The sequence below is a fragment of the Daphnia pulicaria genome, chromosome 6 (assembly GCF_021234035.1).
Source record: "Daphnia pulicaria isolate SC F1-1A chromosome 6, SC_F0-13Bv2, whole genome shotgun sequence".
Lineage (NCBI taxonomy): Eukaryota > Metazoa > Arthropoda > Branchiopoda > Diplostraca > Daphniidae > Daphnia > Daphnia pulicaria.
The window spans coordinates 18,392,023-18,413,815 of NC_060918.1; the positions used below are offsets into that span (position 1 = coordinate 18,392,023).

At 37.4% G+C, this 21,793-nt stretch overlaps 1 protein-coding gene and 2 long non-coding RNA genes across 5 annotated transcripts; 1 reads left to right on the plus strand and 2 right to left on the minus strand.

Moving 5' to 3' along the window:
- The first annotated feature begins 128 nt into the window (after window positions 1-128).
- Window positions 129-2,403, plus strand: LOC124344499. Of its 3 annotated transcripts, none has more exons than XR_006919754.1 (7): window positions 129-258; window positions 313-390; window positions 473-571; window positions 638-732; window positions 799-1,550; window positions 1,615-1,969; window positions 2,036-2,403. It is a non-coding gene; the product is annotated as an uncharacterized LOC124344499 (long non-coding RNA). The 3 variants fall into 3 exon arrangements; XR_006919753.1 differs by having other exon boundaries at window positions 129-254; XR_006919755.1 differs by having other exon boundaries at window positions 129-254; window positions 799-1,030.
- A 7,958-nt stretch (window positions 2,404-10,361) lies between these two features.
- LOC124341827 lies at window positions 10,362-12,001 on the minus strand. The gene is made up of 2 exons (XR_006918622.1): window positions 11,963-12,001; window positions 10,362-10,657 (listed from the first exon to the last, which is right to left on the minus strand). It is a non-coding gene; the product is annotated as an uncharacterized LOC124341827 (long non-coding RNA).
- Window positions 12,002-20,494: 8,493 nt separating this feature from the next.
- Window positions 20,495-21,368, minus strand: LOC124342149. Its single transcript, XM_046795117.1, has 2 exons — window positions 20,780-21,368; window positions 20,495-20,715 (listed from the first exon to the last, which is right to left on the minus strand). Exons 1-2 carry the CDS (start codon window positions 20,979-20,981, stop codon window positions 20,495-20,497), a joined length of 423 nt encoding a protein of 140 aa, XP_046651073.1. The 5' UTR covers window positions 20,982-21,368.
- Between the last annotated feature and the right edge of the window lie 425 nt (window positions 21,369-21,793).

A 21,793-nucleotide genomic window follows, 5' to 3' on the forward strand; every position in this document is an offset into this window, starting at 1 on the left:
AGCATTATGGCACTCCATGTTAAAATATGCTATGGCTCCGTGGATTCCAGGTGGCGCGGACTGCTCTGCTGTACCTTCTTCTGCTTTCTTGGTTTTCTTTCTTTACCTAGTAATTGGCCTGTTATATATTTCGTGAGTGTTAATGGCGTCCTTGTTTCTTTGATGAGTTGAAATTTTCCTGCTGTCATTGCTGACAATCATGATTTTATATAAAGATTGAATTGGACACCGATCCTTTATCACAAAACCAATAAGTTAGTTTACGATCAGATTTCTTACATGTTGGATTAATTAATTTGACCTTTTTTACAGTTATCAAAACACCAATCAGTGCATGACGAGCTTTCTGCAAACAGAGTTGATTTAAGAATTAATTTGTCATTTTTTACGGTAATCACTAAACAAATCAGTTAGTGCATTTTGAGCTTTTTGCTTGGATACATGATGGATTAATGATTTATATTTATTACAGTTATCACAAAATCAGCAATGATTGAGTGCACGAAAAGCTTGGTACAGAGTTGATTACTGGATTTTTATTGTTTTACAATTATCACAAACCCAGCAATCAGTAAGTACAACACAATGAGTTTTTGCTTTGGCACAGAGTTGATTAATGATTTTTTATTTGCTACAGTTATCACAAAATTAGCAATCAGTAAGTGCACGATGAGCTTGGTTCAAAGTGGATATTGAATTTTTCATGTTATACAGTTATCAATAAACCAATCAGTAAGTGCACGTGATTAGCTTTCTACTAGGGTACAAAGTGATTAAAGATTTTTCGTTTTTTTACAGTTGTCACAAAACCAATCATCATCAAAATTTTGGGGGCAATCCTTTGATGCATATTGTGTGATACCATCCTTCACAACCCTTTGTGTTCAATCCGATGAGCTCCAACCCCTTTTTCTCCAATCCGGTTCGGCGACAACAGCTCTTCTTCTTGAACAATCTCCATAGACGTCTTGGCTCGGATTGGATCCGATGGAAATGGCGTTAAGGTTCCCGAAACCAAACCGTCCATCAGGTGCGCACACAACTTCTTTGTGTTGTATAATCTGTTTTCGGGTTCTTCTCCGTTGGCCAAACTTGTGGCAAAAGCAATGGCCGAGACTCCGCAATCATATCCGTTACTTTGACGCTGACGAGATTTGCAGAGATTGCGAGATTCGAGAGACTCGACATGCAGCTTAGGATGTGGTCGTTCTTCCATGGCGTGCTGGGCATACTGTCATAACCCAGGACGTGGTTAGGTTAGAAAAACCTTTAGCGACACACACCCAATGGTTTGACCCTTTTTGGATTATTTGCAACCATTGGTCGCCCTGCGCGGGAGGGAATTCAAGTGTCACCCCCATTGTGGAGCAATACAACCCTCCGATCGTTGGATGAATTCTTTTCAGGATCACTTGGGCCAATTTGATGTCGCCCGTGTTTAGATAATTTTTGTTCGTTATCACTTGGGGCTTATCCAAGAAGAGATGTGGCTCTCTGATTCTGGTTCTATGTGTTTTGGCTTGCGATAAGTTTTTAGAACCTATCAATAGGTAACGAGGAAATTAGTACCATTTATTTGAAAGACTTTCTTATTTAATTTTTTTTCCTCCACAGACGGATCATCAATCGTAGCAGCGTCCACTTTGCATTTTCCGTCGGCAGACAAATCGTATGGTGAAACGGTGGAAGCTTCCACTACGCAACTTTCGTCCGCAAGAGGACTATCAGCGGGTGAGGAAGTGATGAGATCAATGTTATTGCACGTTTCTTCCTCTCGTGCAATGGCCTCGGCTTCCTCGTTCAGGATTGCCGCTTCTACTTCCAATCGATCATCGAAGTCGTTTCTTTCCAGTCTTTTCTTTTTTGCCTGCTTGTGGTATGGGTGGAAGTAGCCTTTGTTCTCCTTCAGCCTGCCCCGTTTTCTTGTTGCAACCGGCAAATGAAGGGCTGCCCTTGACGAGATCTACAAGTATTTGATAAAAAAATTATAAAAAGAAATCACAATTTTAAAAAAGTGTTACCTTTTCGTTTTTAGGCAAATCAGTACTGTCATCAGTAGTAGGAGGTTCTTCATTAAGATCAGCTCTACCTTCTTCCTTTTTACCTCTTGTCGACTTGACTGGACCAACTGAATTGGCTTATCCGTCTTGATCAGGGTGTGTATGTCGTGAAACAGCCTCATCTTCTCCTGGAAATCTGGTATGGTCAGGGAACTGATTGAAAAAACAGAGCAATGTAGACTTTTTATTTCTTTTGTATTGTGGTGGTTAAAAAATCCGAAGCGTGGACTTTTTCTCGTTCTGTGAAAATTCATTATTCCTTGTTTTGATGTTCTGTTTGACAACAATTAATTTATGAGTTATTGTTCCTGATGAACCAAATATAAAATAGATTTTTTCTCTACCTTTTCCAATTTGCAACAACTTTTCCATTTGCAATTGCAATTGGTGTGAGAAATGTGAACAGTGCGAAATCCCATTTTTTTAGATACGCGGTCCAATCTGGGAATAGTACACTCGCTTCCATAAATATGTAGGCCACCGCCCGCGGGTTGTACCGCTTCAAAAATACCTTTATGCGCGCCTTTATGGTATATTCGACAATAGAGTAGGAAGGGGTTACATATGAAACCAAAATAATGATGGGATGAGCATGAAAACCAAAAAAGCTATTATTTCAAGGCTTTTTTCCTTAAAATTTTTCTTTCAAATATGAAAAGCTACACTGTGTTAAAAATGGCAAGAGTAGGTGGGCGAGTTTTTGGTCCGCATGAAGAATTTCACCGTGAATCTTACAGATTGACTGATGCAATTCGTATCGAAATAATTAGACTTCATAAAAACGGCATAGGGCAGCGCACAATCGCGCGTAGATTACAAATTCATCGAAAATCAGTGGAATTGTGGATCAAAAGATATAACGAAGACAGAAATCTGAAGGTTTATGCTAATGATGAAGGGGCTCCAAGATTGACTTCCGAAAATGAAGATTTTTTGTTGGCATGTTCAGGTGTGTGATCGTCTTAATGAATAATTTTAATTTTTTACTAAATTTTATTAATAATTACCATTTTATTTTTAGCCACTATAAATAATTTTGATAATTCTTCTGACGTAGCGGCTAAAGCCGGCATAAATTTCTTATCGATTCAATCTATTTCAAGACGATTGAATGAATCGGGTTTACAATATAGAATCGCCGCAATAAAAGACATTCTAACACCGGAACATAGAGCCGGAAGACTACATTTTGCTAGGCGCTACGTTGACTATCCCGTGGAATTTTGGAGGTGGGTTCTTTTTACTGATGAAAAATCGTGGTCATCGGCAGCACACGGTCAGATCCGCGTTCGGCGACATCAGAATGAGAGATTCAAGAAAAAGAATATCTATTCTATTAAAAGAAGCGGACGAACAACTGTAAGCGTGTGGGGTGGTGTGTGGTTGGGTGGCTTAACGCCACTGTATCGCGTTCAAAATAACTTAACTTCGGCGCAATACATAACGAATGTTTTAGAAGGAACTCTACTTCCTTACATTCGCCAAGCATATCCACATGGGAAACCTGTCGTTTTTGTTCAGGACAAGTATTTATAACAAAAATAATAATCATAAAGCAGATAACTTTATTTGTTTTATTTTATTAGTTCTTCTGTCCATAATTCGCGCACTACCCGACAATGGTTAGTTGAACACCCGGAAATTGTTGCTCTCGATTGGCCCGTGAAAGGAGCTGATATGAATCCCATCGAAAATTTGTGGGGTCATCTTGTTGTCGCCCTCAACAAATCGAGAAATGAACAGGGATTGCCTTTTCACGCACGCGACGCAAATGGAGCTGACGAGTTATACGCCCTAGTAAATTCTGAATGGCAAAAGTTAATGCGTAATGAAACGTATATCGAAAGCCTGATAGAAAGTATGCCACGGCGACTTCAAGAAGTAATAAATGAAGAAGGGGGGTGGACGAAATATTGATCTTTGCCTAAAACACTGTAACAAAAAATTTTCCGCTAAAATAAAAAACTTTATTTTGCTGACCCATCCCTCAAGTTTATTTTCTTCCTTTCACAAGCTTAAGTAAACATACCGTAAAGGTATATTTGAAGCGGTACAACCCGCGGGCGGTGGCCTACATATTTATGGAAGCGAGTGTACCAGTACATGTAATCTGACTTTTATTTACACTTTTATTTACGAAAGTTGAAGCTACAAAGTATGTTAACTTCCCTTCGCGACATCCTAGCCGTCATCAAATTTCAGTAGCATAAACTTTCTCTATCCATCATCCTAAAAGGCCGTGCTTAATGGAAACAATTAATTATTGCCGCAAATGGAGGAATCGTGATGAGTGGTGGTAATTTGGTTCTTCATCAACGGCAGCAGAAGCAGCGACGAATTTCAGTTTTAAGTTCGACTCATATGGTAATGGCTGCCGCTGGAGCCGCCGCTACTGCCCTTTTGGACAATCATCAACTGCAAGTAGCACATGCTCCACTCAAGATAAGTAACATTTTACTCCATTACGGATTTTTTTTGGGGTAAATTAGCGGTTTTGAGCAGGGGTTCTTCTTATAGCTGCCTGGACAATCCAGTGGTACTTCAATCTTTTTTTGATGTGATCAATTATCCCCAGCTCCTTACACGAACCAAAAAACGCTTGGGTCGATCAAGATATTTATAGAGGCTTGTGAAACAACTTGTTTTTTCCTGCGATCCGGAAAAAATACAAAGGAACCAGTTGCAATTTTTATGGACAACTGCTATGGTGATGATCCTTCTTGTGTTGCCTTGGTTGGTCAGGTTGAAATTTTATTTGTCCCACCTAATTGCACTTCAATCTATCCACCTCTTGATCAAGGGATCATAACTACACTGAAAACTCTTTCCTAGTGAGAGATATTGAGCTCTTTTCCGGCTGCGTAAGAGAGATTCAAAGAGCTTCAAGAGCTCGCAAAATAGATTTGATCTTCAGTCTTAATAATCTTTTAAGAAATGTGGTTTTAGACATAATTTTTAAATGTTATTCTGGCGAAACAATGCTGGGGGCATCATGAATAAATGTTGGGACTCTGTGAATAAAAAAACCATTTTGTCATGTTTAATTCACCCTTGTTGCCTTCCCCACCTTCCTGGTGTAATAAGCGCGGATGGTCGTGAATGTTGTACTCAAGCCGAGCGTCTAGTAGTTTGTGACATCTTCATTATGTTTTTCCAATTCTCATTTGACCCAAATAATTTTGAAAACCTTGATTCACTCGGTCTTTTGGCTTCGAATTAGTTGAGGCGGTTATAATATTATTATAGTAAGGCTTTTGCATACTCTGCCACCAAACTGTCAAAAGAAAGAGCAAATCAGAGATGTGTTTACACAGTCTTATTGCTATCACCAAAGTCAACAGAAGTTAGAACTGAAAAGGGTAATGCAGCTGTTTTCAACCAATCCCAGGAAATAGTCGACACAGACAAAAGGCGTCTAGTGAGTACAACTTTTCTCACAATTTACAACTTTTCATTTATTGTTTACCAATTTTATTATTCTTTCACATAAATCTGAAAAAAAAAATTTTGTGTGTAAAGTTTACCATGAAATACACATCTTTTGAAATATGGGTTGTTTGCTTTTCACTGTTGTTTCGTTTTTCATGTAATTGAATAATAAGAAAAGGGTTCACCATATTCGTTCTCCTTACATTTTTTATATTTTTATGCATTGCTTGGCGAGGTATCAAACACAAAGCATAAATCTGATCTTATTTAAGAGTGGTAAAAATATTACCATCTATATGACTTCCTATCAGGAATATTAGATAAAAAACAAACTATTCATTATCTTGAAGAAGAAACGGAAAGAAGAAATAATTAATTTGTAGATTTGTAATTTTTGCTGTATCCACTTCCATTTCTTTAAGGTACTCCGATAACGAGTAACAGTTTAAGTTGGAAATTTATTTGGACATTGAAGTGTTTGCGATTACTTTTTTTAAATTGACAAATAAAGAACAAATTTGCTGTCTATCAACACAGTTAAGAGCAACCGTCTTACTAAGTGTCACATAAAAAAAACTGTTGCCTTTTATAAGTTGAATAAAATTGATAGTTGTGTTTAATAAAGAATTATTGATGTCAACTTTACGTCATGTTTAGATCAAATATTTGTTGCCAAATATTTTACCAAATTAGTAAACATCATCATGACCTTGCTTGTCTCTTTCTCTCTTTCCTTTGCTCCATTGCTCTCATTTTACCTTTTCACTTGCTTTTCTTTGAACTAACTCTTCTATCCCCATATCCTATATTTTTTGAAGAACAGTTTCGCGCATCGGCAGTTAAAGGACTGTTGTTATCCATTGTGCAACTGACTGTATGGTGAACCTGCCCTTTCCCTATTCTAAATTTGTTGTAGACGGGCTCGATGTTGTTTTGCCAGGCGAAAAGGGTGATACCAATTTACAAGATCGTGATAATGTTGGATTTGTCCTAGAGTTACTACTACTACTGGAATTTTAAAAATACACTTGACAAAAAAAATAAAACATGTGAACGCTCCCAAGACGATGTAGAAGACTGTGGCGAAATAGCATGCCACACTGAAGATATCTATGACAACGCAACTCACAGAAGTAACGGTAGTTTAATGCTGTCGTGGAATAAGTATTTTTTTTAATTAATTTTTTTCGATAATTGCAGATGCTCGACTAGTTAACCACAAGATCAAATTTGTTTCACAAACTCATAGCCTACTTCATTCTCGGCCACAGAGCACAGATTCACCCTGTGTGTCAATTTTGTTCGAGCCACCCACCCACCCTCAGCTGCCTGTGGCAATTATACCTATGCCACATGCGTTGCCATTTTACGAAAGTATAATTTTGAATTTCTGTTTTCCGAAAACATTTCCCATCGTTTCCACTTTTCATTTATTTTCAGTCATGGCCAGCCACCACGTTATAATCAACAGGGACCATTTACGTTTAATTTAGTATAAGCAAGAATTGTTTAGTTTACGTTTCTTTTTTTATTCGATAGAAAAATGAGAAAAAAGTGCTTGCTTAAAAACTGTAAAAAAAAAACGTACGGAGAAAATTTGAAACCTGATGTCACTTTCCATCTTTTGCCTTAAGACGAAAACTTAACCAAGAAATGGATTGATTAATAAAAAAAAAACAAGGAATGTAGTGGATTCTCAGGAAATTATGAGATAACATTTAGTAAATCATCTGTTGTATGTAGTGACCACATCGAAAACAAATGTTTTGAGCAATCATATCTCGAAAGAAAACGAAAACAGGAAAAAGTACCGACCTTTTTTATTTTGGTATGTTGTGTACAGTTATCATATCATTTAGTTATAACCTTTTTACTATTTGCAATTATCAGGAGAAAACAGATCAAACAACAGTTCCAACAAGGGTTAATCTTGAAAAAAATTTCCTTCGTGTCTTGGTCGGGACCAAGCTATTCAAAGTCAATTGATTGACAATTCCAAAAAGTCAAATTCACAGTCATCTTTGGTTAACTAACTAACTTATGATACTTTTAAAATAATTTTAGTGATTCATCTATCAATAAGGTTCATGCTCCATGTGGCAAAGAACAAATAGTTTTTTAACATTTCATTTTATACTTATTTGTCTTCAAAACCTAATACTTAGCGCATAAACATCGTTATCTTTGTTTTAAATAATGAGTTTAGTGGCTGCATAAAGTAGCTGAATTGCGAGTATAAGAACTAATTTTACATTTACCAAAAGTAAAGATTTAGCCAACTACTTTTTGCTCTGCTGGTTAAAAATTGCAAAGATTGTCTAAGTTGTCAAAAAAAACGAAGAGTTTTATGAAATGCTTGAATGTATCTGGATTATTGTAAGAAGCCCAGTTCAGAAACTTTTTAAAACAGAAATAACTTATTATCTATCCTCCATAAGCATTTTCATTTATTATTTTTTTCATATTTTAAATTCCAGGATGGCTATTTTTGATGCAAGCACTATTAAACTATTTTCAAATGTTTATGAAAAACAACGTTCTGTGACAAGTGAAGCTAGGTAAAGAAAAAAAATTAAAAGTATTTTTCCCAAAACTACTGTTCTGTTAATTCTAACAGGCAATTAACAATTCTGTACAGGAATTGAATCGGTTCATTCATTCAAAGTAAGAACACGTTAATCAACTCATACTTTATTTATAGGTTTAACAAATGTATATGACGTTACACCGACATCACTTTTGCAATTTCAGGACTTTTCTTTTCTCTGGTTTATTGAATACTATTGGTTTTTTATCTAATCTAATTTTACTTTTATCTTCCTCTGTTCTCATAACACCATAGAAAAATTTAGACAGCAGCAGCCTAGACAATTCTTTGCTATGTTTACCATCTTCGGAGCATTTAACTTCAGGACATTCTGATAACAAAGGTACAAGGAAATCAACTGAATCATTTACTACCTTGGTACACTGTTTCAGTTCTAAAAAAAAAACTTTTCAGAAAGATGTGTAGAGTCCAAAATCGTGCTGCTACCCTTTCCGTAGGGTACTTCAATCCACCCCTGTCTTAATAAAATTTTTCAACGTCAAATAAATTGTAGGTAAATGTACTATATAAACTAATACCGAGATTTTTTATTAGCCTCAGATATTTGGCTGAGGACGACGGTAAGTTTACAATAACAGTCAATGCAATAATTTTCCTTTTGACCAAATTTGTGAAGTGTATATCTGATTACATACAAACAGGTGACTGCATCTCTTGTCAATGGTAAATGACCTAATACAAAAGAAAATGAAATTGAATTTACGTTATAATTTTTTCATTATCAATACCTGGTGTTTCCTTTAACTGATTTAAAATTTTGAGATGATTTGAGCTTGTGTTCATCAAAATCGTTTTTCCTCTAGGTCTTGTTATCTTTGGTTGTCTTTCGCTTGCTATTAAATGATCATTTCTGCGCAATGCTGCCTCAGTTGGCAAGGGGGTATTGCATGAAAGTGAAGTTAGGGCGAGTTGAGTCTTGCTTATTGCTTCTATTACAGATAAGCAGTTCGCAACTGCAGGGTGGTGATTGCTTCCATAATAATGACGAACTGCCCCGTGAAACCTTTCAATCTTATCTGTAGATAACCTTCTCGTTAAGACAAAATTAATTCCGCTGCGAAGCAGCTGTTTAATCAAGTTAGCAGTCGATCAACTTTTAAGGATAATTGCGTTTAACGTTTGCGGTGTAAAACATTCCAGGACGTTTCCTTTTCGTTTATTCCATTCGCGTAGTTCTTCAGGAAAGTCCAAATCCAAATCTGTTATTCGTTCGTCATCTTCTTCTGCGAAAGGGCTCTTTATGTCGAGTCTTTTTGAAGTTGCTTGGGTCCAATTGCTTACGTCTTGATAGCAAAACCACTTCCACATTCTTTCAAAAAATTTACATAATGGCTCGACATTTTCAAAGCCAACTTCCAGAAGGTCATGCATTGTACGTAAAGCAGCAACCATCTCTGGTCTGAATAAATCGACCGCTAGTTTAACTTTCATGCGTTCAAAGTTGGTGGGTTCAACGTGTTTTCTTGATAAAAATCGAACCATGTGGAAATGGTCATTCATAGTTCTACTCAACAGCAATTTTATCAGGTTGAAGTCCAATAATTGACCATTAATTTTCAGTGATCTATCAATTAGCTGCTTTCTTGCGTTTTTCGTTATGTGAGTGTAGTCGTATGATACGAATAATGGTCTCTTAGGATCGACTGGATGAGTTACCTTGAAATCGTCTTCGTCACAAGGTTGTCGTAGCAGTTGGAAAAGTTTAACATTAACAGAGGCATTGTCACCGACAATTCTATCCACTAGGAATCCAATACTTTCAAGTGTCTTTATGACATGAAGCGTTACAAAATACAGTTGACGTGCATTGAGTTTCGCAACTGTCCATGATCCAAGAAGAGCTGAGAACTTCGTTGTTAATCCGGTTACCATGAAGTTTAGTAAACTATTTGCTAGAATAGAATTACTTGTGGAATTTTTTGATTGTTTTTCTTCATCCTCTTGAAAAGCAGCACCGGGATCAATTCTTGGTGGGTCCCATCCCACATAGCACACGGCAGTCCCACGGATGTTCACCAGATGTCGTACTGGAACATACAAAACATCCGTTGGATGTCCGAGGGACCGCCGCATATCCGCACAGGAGGGCGTTCGGAGGTTGGAAAAACGTTAGAAGACCTACCCAAATCGGCGCCAACCGACATCCGCCGTTCATCAATTGGGACATAGGGATAATATTCCTTGGCTTTGATTTCATTTCATATAATATGCCTATTAAATGTGTAATTTACTGTAAAAAACTAATAAAATAAGCCTTCAATCAATCTTGTTGCAATCATTGTAATATTATTCTAGGTCATTTTATTACATCAACACTGAAATTATGCAAAAAGGAGAAAACAAATTTAAGAACAGAACATTCAGAATGACAGGAAACTAAAAAATTAGGGGATCAAATGGACAAATTGTAAGTCAACAAAGCGGACGCATGGGAACAAAAAAAATTGTATAACGAAAATTAAATGAAACCAACCATATCTCAAGAAATATACTGAATTAATCTTTTTCCGGAAAACTTTATTGCTGTTGTTGTCTGTTCCTTGGTTTGTCCTTGCAGTGCCTAAGGAAGTCAATCATAACATCTATTACATCTCGTTCACAAATAACGGGCTTTTCACGCTTAGCCGCTCCTAAAACAAGTACGTTTAAAATTGAGTTAACTTTTGTATATAACAGTTAGAGAAAATAAAAATTTACTCATAATCGCCTTTCCTATATTGGTCAGAGAGAGATTCCTGTTTCCTTTCTGCCCAAACCAAGAAAAATTCTTTGCCAATTCCTTTGAAAATATCCGCTTGGCAATGGAGTGCACTATATTTCTTCCATCCCGCCCTCCAATCCCAGTTAGATGATTATGCTAAAGAAAGAGATGATAGAAAAGATTAAGAACACAATTAAAATAATATTGGTTGCAAAATTATTACGTACCAAAATCTTTCGAATAGACTTATTATTAATTTCTTCGTCAAAAAAATTGAATTCATCCATTGTTTTGAGAGGGAGATTTTGAAAAAACTCGTCATCATCGTCGTGATCCTGATGCCGCATAAGTTTCATTTCCATTTTCTTTAGCTGATCCAAGACAGCAGATCCCAGGAATCGCTGATCTCTCATATCGTGAGTTATGGAGACTATGCCCCTTTGTACAAACTCATCCGGAGATTCTACAAACAAAAATTGGAAATTAAACGACTTCAGCAATGAGAATGTTAAACGAATAATGAACTAATATCATACCACCAGGACGAGATGAAATTTTGGATCTTCTATTCCCAGCCTCATTTTGTTTGTTCTCCTTGCTCTCGATATTTTCACCTAAATAAAGAAAAACTAATTCTAACATTAATAATCAGCAATAAATCAATAACGAAAATTGACACGATTATTACTACATCTTGAAGTAGACACCACAGCTCGTTTCTTCGAAGTTTGATGCGACCGAGATGAAAACGTCTCTTCTTCATCAGAACTCAGTGATAAGTTAATTGAACGAAGAGGCGATCCAAGGCAAATGCCGGAATCTGGAAAGAAAAAATGAAATTGAAATACATGCTGTTCCATTCAGATTACTCATATAACCAACAAAGTAAGCGAATAAAGGGTATAGACCAAGATAATTATCATGATTTTTAGAAGTAGACGCCACAGCTCTTGTCTTGGTAGATTGAGATGACGAGCGAGATGAAAACGTATCTTCTTCGCCATCAAGCAAGTCATTTGTAAAAACTGATGATCCAGGGCGAATTCCGGAAGCTGGAAAGAAAAAAAAAACAATTGAAATACATGCTGTTCAATTAAGATTATCATTTGCTCAGATATAACCAACAAAGTAGGCGAATAAAAGGGTATAGACCAAAACAATTACCATGATTTTTAGAAGTAGACGCCACAGCTCTTGTCTTGGTAGTTTGAGATGACGAGCGAGATGAAAACGTATCTTCTTTTCCATAGCAACCTTCAACGTCATTCGTGTAAAAAGCTAATCCAGGGAGATTTCTGGAAGCTGGGAAGAATTAAAGCCATCGAATTACAAGTTTGTACTTATGTGTATGGTCACTTAATAGTTATTATCAAATTTTAAAGTAAACAATAAAGTTGGCGAATAAACAAGGAAACAATCGAGATTATTACCATGATTCTTTGACGTAGACGCCACAGTTCTTTTCGTATTAGTTTGAGGTGGCGAACGAGATGAATTTGTCTCTTCTCCGTCATAATCCTGCAGTAAGTCATTTGAACGATTGGCCGACCCAGTACGTTTGCTGGGAACTGGATAAAAAAAAATAATATTTCAAATTATCGTCGCTTTTTCAAATAGCCAACAAATAGCAAAATAGCAAAATTAAAACAAGAAACTACCGCGAGAAGAAGACGCAATGCCTCTTGTCTTCTTGTTTAAACCGGAAGATGGAGGCGTTGGAGGGCTTGGTATGTCCTCTTCAGAATCACTCACTGTTGGGTTTATTATCCTTCTTCTTGTAGTTTAACTGATTCTGCTAACAGGAGACGAGCTAGGATCAAACGGCAATTTTGCTTTGCGTACAGCTCTACTCCTTTTCTCCTTTTCAGTGTCCGTTGACTTCATATCTCCTAACGGATTTTCCACAGCCTTAGTTTCGTGCTGCATCACCTCCTCGAACGTCACTAAGGAAACAAATAGACATTTTAAGTTAATTAAATGTCATATTTTGACTAATCTTACTATACTGCTTCCTCATTTTGGCAGGATATGACTTCCATGTGTTGTGATCCGGTAAATAACCTAGGTCATTGAATTTCTTAAGGCTTTTATTGTCCCTACATTTTGGAGGCCACCAACAATTTTCTCCGTCAAACCATAATGAAGGGACAGCAGCGACCCAAGGATCGTCAATTCCTTCACAAATCATGTATGGAAACTAGAACCAACAAATTAATTAACAGGAAGTGAACATACCGTTTAAAGAACCACACATCATTAGAAATAGTGAGTTTATATTACAAAAAAAAATAATTGTCTTCTTTAAAGAAAGCTAATTTCCCTCCCACCAAAATGAATACATTTTCAATAATAATTTGTAACCTAATAAAAATACCTTAAACAATAATTGTTCATTTCTTTAATATTCGTTTCTTTATTCTTTAAGTACCGGATATAAAGTAGTTTGTAAGTTGTAATAAAAATTAATGGTTCTCTTCCATGAGAAGAGGAAACACGGAAAACGTACCATCCATTTCTTGTGTAAGCCCTACAAAGTTCGGTACTCTAACAGCTTTACATTTAATATTAATCAGAGGAAAACATTCCAACGAATCACTTAAACTACCTACTCGAAAAAATTCATAAAAAGATGATAAAAGTTGACGAGAAAACTGCTGCACAAAAAACGAAAAAAGTCCAAATTTCGGCTACCCCCTCTCAGTTTTTTTAAAATATCTCCCAAACTACAAAAGCTAGGCGATTGCGGTTTTTAGCAATCGACTAAGCGAAACATTTTGCACAAAACCCATCTATTTGTTTATTTTTAGAACCCCCAGCGACTATTTCCGCTAAATCAAAAACCCCCAAAACGGTCTCTTTGAGTGGCGGATCGCTTGTTAAATACACGCAGTTATTAGGAATCTTGCAGCTAAGATACCAGGGACCAAAATGCAATTCTTTGTACTGTTTTGAAGATCGAATCATATTTGGGAGAAGAGGGCCACTATCATGTTGTAATTTAAAACGAAATTGTCTTTTATCATAACAAGTTTTTGGAGAAACTTCATCAATATGAAAACGTTCCATCAAGCGTTTGATTACCTGCTGTAACGCTTGATTTGATTTGCGCAACAATTTTTTCAATGACTGAAGCAAATTTTCAAAAGGGTACGCAGAAAAATTTGGCAAAGACCCGAATCGCAAGACATCATCACACAGATAGATCAAGCAATGTACATTAAAAGAAATAAAGTATGAGCCGTAAATTCTTTCACACTCTGAAACAAACAAATTCAACAATTTTCTGGCGTATTCGTTTTGATCAACGCAATATTTGTTCGACGAAAGAATTCTTACGGCAACATGCAATACAAGAAAATTATTAAACAGTCTACTTGACAAGATACCAGCAAGTACAACAGGGCCAATATAACTGACAAAGAGGCCAAATTATGTAATCTCTTAATAGCTCGAGACGGGCACTGATTATTTCTACAAAATTTTTCGGAAGCCTTCTCTCAAGTGGACCACGAATCCAGGTTAACAATAATTTTCTACAAACACCTAAATCTACTAAATGCATCGGATCCACAGGAAAATCCTACACCATATCTAAATCTAACAGTTCGAGAATGGAATCGCCATTGTGATGGTCCTCATGAATGCGATTACGAAAAGATTCATAAGTCCTCAAAGGAGCATTTCTCTCTAAGAATACTACTCGGCCTTCATAATCACCTTGTTGGATACATTTGGGACATCCAAAATAACCAGTGTGGCCTTTAATATTTAATATAAATGAACGGGCAGGTGTGTCACATGCGAAAGCAGACATTTTGAATTGATAATGTTTGCCCTTAAAAGAAAATCCATTCTGCTCTAATTCTTAGGCTTCCGCCACGAAATCAGCTATGTAAATATCACAACTTTCAGGTTTGGCAATTCCACAATCCTATACTATAAAAGAATAAGCCTCTTGGGCGGAGCTAAATAGTTTGTGCTCACGCGCTGATTGGCTCCCAGAGTTTCTACCTGTTTTGGGTTCTTTACCCTCAAGGGAAAATCCTCGAGTTGCAAGAGGGGAGGCTGAGTCGCTGAAGGGGGGATCTAGCTAGGGTAGAAAATGTGGCGAAAGGAACATGGAAATTCGTTTGTTTTTTTTACCTACGATAGCTGTTAAGCAAAAATGACGTTTGTAAAAAATGAACTTCATATTTAACACAAAGGGAAATGTGTTCACCAAATAATAAAGACTAAAATCGGCTTACTAACATATAAATAACGAGACGGCAGTATGTAAATTTCACTCACCACGGTTTGAGCTACGGCAAAGTATATAAAGGGTGGCAGAAAGCCTGAAACTCAATGAAATATGAATTTACCGTTTCTCACAAGGAAAATTGTTGTGATCGGAATTTATTTCAAAGTTTTTTATGGAAAATAGAATTAAAAGGGAGAATAGGTACATTTCAAGGAGAAAGAAATTCGCTTAAATATAATAAAGCGGGTCTTCATTGTCGGGGTCTAACTAACACTACGGCTACTATATCTACTATTTCGCGAAAAATTTTGTTCCTATAATTATTAATAAAAAACCCTAGAAAATTAATAATAAAAAACCCTAGAATTAACGGATAATAAAAATTAAAGTCAGAAGAAAACGAAAATTTGCTTCACGGTCTAATATAATGAAATTGACTCAATTGTTACTAGGAAAAACGTTAGTGACCGGTAACAAATCAAAAGGCAGCAATTCCAGTCTTAAAATTAATAATAAAACCCCGAAAAATAACGTATAAGAAAAAAAATACAGAAGAAAACGAATTAGATGGTCAAACACAATGCAATTGAATCAATTGCAACTCGGAAAAACGTGATTGTCGGGTAACTAATCAAAAGACAATAATACCCCTCTTAAATTAAACTGTTTGATTACGCACGAAAACAGACACAAATTTCGGGGAAAAGACGAATAGCTTTAACACTAATATTAAGCGAGGAGCAGACAGAATATCAGGCGGAATATCAGGCGACGAATCGACGGGCAGGCAACGAATATTGGGTAATAAATAAACTACGGACAAGAAATGAACAGGCTAATCAAGATATCACGCAATTCAAATTAATTGCAAATAAAAAAGTCTCTACAACTTAAAACGAAAAAAAAAGAAAAAAAGTGATAAAAAAACGAAAATAGTCTAGCAAGAAGAAAATTAACTGGCAACAAGGCGACAATGAGTTTGACTGGCAAGATGTCAACAGAGGGAAAAATTTAAATCACTCTGAATCAAAATAAAACATCAATCAAATCAATTGCAAATAAAAAATCTCCGCCACTCCAATGAATAAATGAAAAAAAGTGACCAATAAACGAAAAAGGTCTGGCAAGAAGAAAATTAACAAGGCAACAAATGAGATTGACGGGCAAGATGTCAACGGGGGAGCAAAATATAAAAAAAATGGCGAAGCAAGCACGGAAATTTGTAAATTTTTTAAATTTACCACAACTGTGAAGTGAAAACGACATTTTGTAAAAAATGAACTTCATGGTTAAAACCAAGAGGAATGTGTTCATGAAATAATAAATACGGAATCGGCCAACTAACTTATAATTAACCAAACGGCAATGTGTGAATTTCACTCATGTTGATTTCAGCTGGCAAAGTATACAAAGGGTCACGGTTATATTATTAATAACATTTTTTTTCTAATAAAATTGGCTTTTTGGGGCGGAGAAATAGGTCCGCTTTGAATGTTTATAAAAAGTAGTCCTTTTTCGTAGGGTTCTATTTGCCTATCCCCCGTTTATAGCAAAAAGAAATTTAACTGGCAAAAGGAGAATGACAAGGAGACGATTCACTGGCAAGATGTAAATTGGGTGGGAAGTAATTCAATCAAAATGAAAAAAATTCAGCAACTCCAAAATTGCAACATCGACCACTCTGTAAAAAAAACTAACTGCCACTAACTATGCCGATACAACCGGAACGGATGTAGCGAGGATACCTCCAGAGCGTGACTCGAGCCCGCTGGGGTGCCCCTCTGGAACCCCCAGCCCCGCGGCCGTGAGAGGAGTGCTGGAGATCCTCGCGGCTAAAGAGTGGAGCCCGCGCCAAAAGTTGCAACATCGACCACTCCATAAATAAAATCAAATAACTGCCACTAACTTTGGTATTTACCACCGTGAAAATCGGTAAAAGGTGAGGTTAGGATAAGTTATGGGTTTATTTTCGAAGTAAAGTCGAACGACGGGAAAAGTAGAAGTCCAAATCGCTTACGAAAAACACGAATCCACGTTGCCTTGGAAAATCATTAACGTACCAAATTCTTATGTTTCCGTTACGTTAGCTTACAACTGGCACAAGATTACTAGTAAAGACCTATAATGAAAACCTTCTGATTTTTCCCATTCCAAATTTTCCCTAGAATAGGCCAAAATTGATCACAGCTACTTTTCGAGATAGGAATCCCATCAATATTTATTAAAATTTCAATGGTTGGTGGAATGTCTTCAACTGGCATTGAACGGATAACTCTTAAGAGGCTGTTCAAAATGCCGAAATGAAAATATTTCCCCGGGGGAACCGATTTTATCCCAATTACCTTACGAGGTGTTTTTAATAAAGTTCGTGCCGTCTTCGGTAGCGATAATCCCCAATGAAACAAGCGAAAGATTCCAAGCAACGTATCGACGGCATTTTGTTTGATCCCCCAAGTTAAAGCCCACAGAGCAAATAAATTTCGAAATTTTAATCCATCGTCACCACTGTCTACATCGCTATCACTATCACTACCTGTTTCATTTGACATGTATTCACTTTCTATCTCGTCGTCGCTATTTCCCTTCTTCATCTCTATATTAATAATTACAATCTTCAGTAATTTCTTCTACTTCAATGTCAACATTAACGTAACCATACACGTAAACCTCACCAAAGTCTATACTTGGCCAACAAATTCTTACCGAGACTGAATCCATAATAAGAGAGCTTTTCACTGCATTTCATCTAATTCAATGCTCACCCTTCTTTCGAGATCTTGCGTGAGACTATCAAAAATACATTTCAATCTTGCTTTATTTACATTCGTAATACCAAGTTGGCCCCTTGTTTTTCCTGTATATGTCAAAATGGTTAATACGTTATGCTGTCTTATGAACTCATACAGAGTGGGACTTCTACCCTGTAGAATGATGCTGTATTTAATGGTCCATTGATCATACCGAATTCTACATTTTTCACGACTAAAATTCAGTATTTGTAAAATCAAACAGTAAATTTAAGTTAATAAGAGGTTATCAAAATTAATAACAAAATAATACTTGTTTCAGTAAGAAATTTGCTTTTGCATTTAGTTCTGAATTTTTTTTTGCCTTCTTCCTCAAACATAAATTTGACCGATGAAATAATATCCTTCATACGCTTTGATTTCCTTAATAGCAATAGGTTTTCTTTTCCAACAAGTTTTGTGATGTTTTGTAGTGATTTTTCCAATGAAGAAATTCTCTGTCTGAGTTGTTTAATTAAATCACTTTTTACTTCTGCTATTCCTTTTCTTGAGATCTTTCTATTGGTTCTTGAACTGGATTTCAGTGTGCTACACGTAATATCCACTTGAGATAGAATTTCATGTTGCATTTCGACGTCGTTGGAAGAGTTCAGTAATAAGTTAGGATCATCAGTGAAACTTTGGGGATTGGAAATAACTGAAAAGTGATCGTTGATTTCGCTTTCTTGCATTTGTAATGCATCCACATTACTTTCCAATTCTTTGGAATAAACATTAGCCTCCCATTTTTCAGAATTTTCTTCATAACTCTCTTCGTTGTGATAGTTTCTCAGGTCAATCACCTCACATTCTTTCATCTGAGAAGATCTCAATTTGGTATAATTGCCATAGGCAGCTGAGGGTGGGTGGGTGGCTCGAACAAAATTGACACACAGGGTGAATCTGTGCTCTGTGGCCGAGACTGAAGTAGGCTATGCACAAACTTCGTTTATGAAGACGGAAGTTTAATGTGGTTGGTAAAAGAGCCAAACTGAAGATATCTAAAATGCCCATCACAAAACTGAAGATATGCTTAATATGAAAAGCTATGATGGTATCACGCTCCAGTAAGTTTTCAAGTATTTTATATTTCATACTCATCCAAAGGAAGTCGTTCTGGCTTTGGGGGGAAATGCATTTGACCTTGAGGTTCACCATACGAAACGAGCTTTTGGTGCTGTTCCTCGTCTTCAATATTGCCGTGTGCCAAAGAGTTTTGGGTCAGAAAGTATATACAAAAGAGCCAGAAGAGCTACATTAATGAATGAATAGTTGGGTGTTCATTGGATCCTCCAGGATTTCGAATTATTCAAAAAAATCAGTAATAGATGTGATGATCACAATAACAGTACACTTAACTTACACTTAATACTGAACTAACACTAATAATAATAGTACCGCATCGAAATTGGTTGTGCGCTTATTGCCATCTAGAAATGTCTTTTTTCAACGCAAAATAATTGAAAAGGATGGGTGACAAGCATATGGTTTACAATGAAAGTAAGCGCACAACCAATTTTGTTGCGGTACTATTATTTTTCGCGCCTCGTTTTGGGGGGTAGATATTTATGGACTCGGGTGTAAAGCGGGCTGTAGAGCGATGACAGTAGGGTGATTGCTGCTTTTCTTTCGGTTTTCTTCGTGAAGTTCCTCTTCAACTCAGCAAAAAGAACGCTTGATGGGAAACGCACCCTAGCAGCAACACTCGCACGCTGGTCATTCGAGTCACTTCTCCCTATACGGACAAAAATATAAATAACATGATGTTACGGATGATGGAATACAAATAAACGTTTATTAAATTTAAGTTATGGAATACTTACAGCAGTTAAAGATGAATGGAACAACACTTGTAGAAGCGGGTGTCGTGAAGACCGCTTTGGACCTAACCAGAGAGGTAATCCGAGAATGGAAGCGGGTTAGGTGTTTTGCCGTTGAATCCCCTGGATAAGTTCTGGGTAAGCTGGGCACGGGCACGGGTGAGTCGGACCACGGGATCGTTGCTGTCGAGGAGTTGCGTGGCCCGAGCAATAATCCAGATATCCGAGTCTTTTGTGAACTGAGAGGCGCCTAAGCCGCCTGCCATACGGTCAGAATAAAGAAAACCATTATGAGCAGTGTGGGGCACATTGGAAACGAATCTAAGAAATTCGGAGCAACGTGAGTCCATCTCGTCCAGGAAGCCAGGGAGTACCCGCCATGTGGCAAGATGATGAGAGAGCGACGGAAGTAAGTAGGCTTAAAAAAACCTCCAACTTTTACCAGGGCGCCAGGTCTGAGTCGGCCAATTTGGTTAACTTTTCAGGCAGATCGGAGACGGGGTGGAAGTTTAGAAAAGTGCCTAGGGGGACAACGAGATAGCAATCGCTCTCCCCCATCCAAACCACGAATAGGGGTGCCGTGTATAGTCAGATGTGATGAGCTGGTGGCATTCCCTTTGTACATTGCAAGGGAGGAGCATTTATCAACGTTGTAACCAGTGACACTGCCAGGGCTGACAACTCAGACGGTAGATTCGAACCAGCGATATTGCATTCTCCTGTCAATTAAATTAATTGATGGGGTTTCATCAATAGATAACATCAGACATATCACATACCTGAATGACGTGGAGTTGCTTAAGTGGTTGGTTCCTTGGGGCGGACATCACGGTACTTGAAGGTCAATCCATCAAGAACAAGCGGGGTATCCTCCACGCCGGGGCCTCCGTTTACACCATGAGTGACCACCATCAAGAACAACTGGGGCAGCAGATGGTGATCCTTGGTCAGACCAATCATTGAAGTATGATATTAGCGGTTGGTTTCCTTGGAAGTTGGCAACATATCCTTCTAAGGGTCGATTCTTGTATCTGACGTCGCTTGACGTGAATACAACCCCATCAGGAACATCTGAAAATTTTTAAATGTAAAAAAAATTAATTACTGTGATTATACAGATAAAATAAAAACTTACCAGATGAGATTTGATGGTTGTTAACTGTGATGCTTACATTCCCATTAACGACACATTTAATGTTTCGGTTGGAAATTGTTGATGGAATAGTCGGCATAAACTTATATGCTTCAACTTTCCTGGCGTTGAACAATTTCCTGTACGTTTTCATGTAAGCAGCATTGTACCATACGTTGAATCGGAGTCCAAAATTAGCCGCCATAATAGCGTCAAGAATGGACTTGAGTTATTCAGGAGTAGTGCCGATGAGAGAAACGTCGTCTGCATAGGCGGTGGCTTTCAGCACGGCGCAGAAAAGGAGGAAAACCAGAGTTGGAAGGAGACTTAGCGCAGCGAGGCTTTCAAGAGTCCATCGCCCTGACGGACACCAGAAGTGGGATGAACAGTGACTAGTTCTCTGTCAACCACAAACTGAAAGATGCTGTCGGTATAGATGTCAGAGAGTATGTCGCGGAGTTCAGTGAATCGGGAGGGACGCGGAGAGCTGGTGGAGAAAATCGTGGGGGAGCAAACTGAAGGCAATTGCAAGATCTAACCAGCAGATGGTGAGGTTGCTTTTCCTCAGTTTTGCCTCTTCAATAGCTGACTCCAGCAGTTCCTGGATCCCATGCACCCCCGGAAGGAAACCTTTTTGCTCAGGTGAGAGCTAATCGCAGTCGGACGCTACTGTGGTAAGGCGAGAACTATAGCCCTGAACAATAGTTCAGGAAAATTCTCGATTTTGGCCAAAAATAGGATTTCGTTTAAATTACACCTAATCAACCCCAAATTTCACGGAGATCACGAAAATTTCGACGGTTGCTCAATGGATAAGGCGCAATCGTTTACTTCCGGTACACTTCCGGAAAATTTGCATAAATGTAGCATGTGAGCTTTGTTCCCTTTAATGCTCTCAAGATTTCAAGCTAGTTTTAATCGAATTAAAGTACGCTGTTCTAGTTCAAGTTGTGTCACAAAACTTAGTTACGTTTTACAGACTTTCAGAGTTGCTCAATAGTTGGCAAGTCTCCTCGT

Bases quoted from the DNA above. Each gene is read 5' to 3' on its own strand.
- LOC124342149 (XM_046795117.1), bottom strand. From the start codon at position 20,981: ATGGCGGCTAATTTTGGACTCCGATTCAACGTATGGTACAATGCTGCT. The intron at 20,716-20,779 runs GTAAGTTTTTAT...AAAAATTTTCAG, and splicing joins CAACCATCAAATCTCATCTG to ATGTTCCTGATGGGGTTGTA.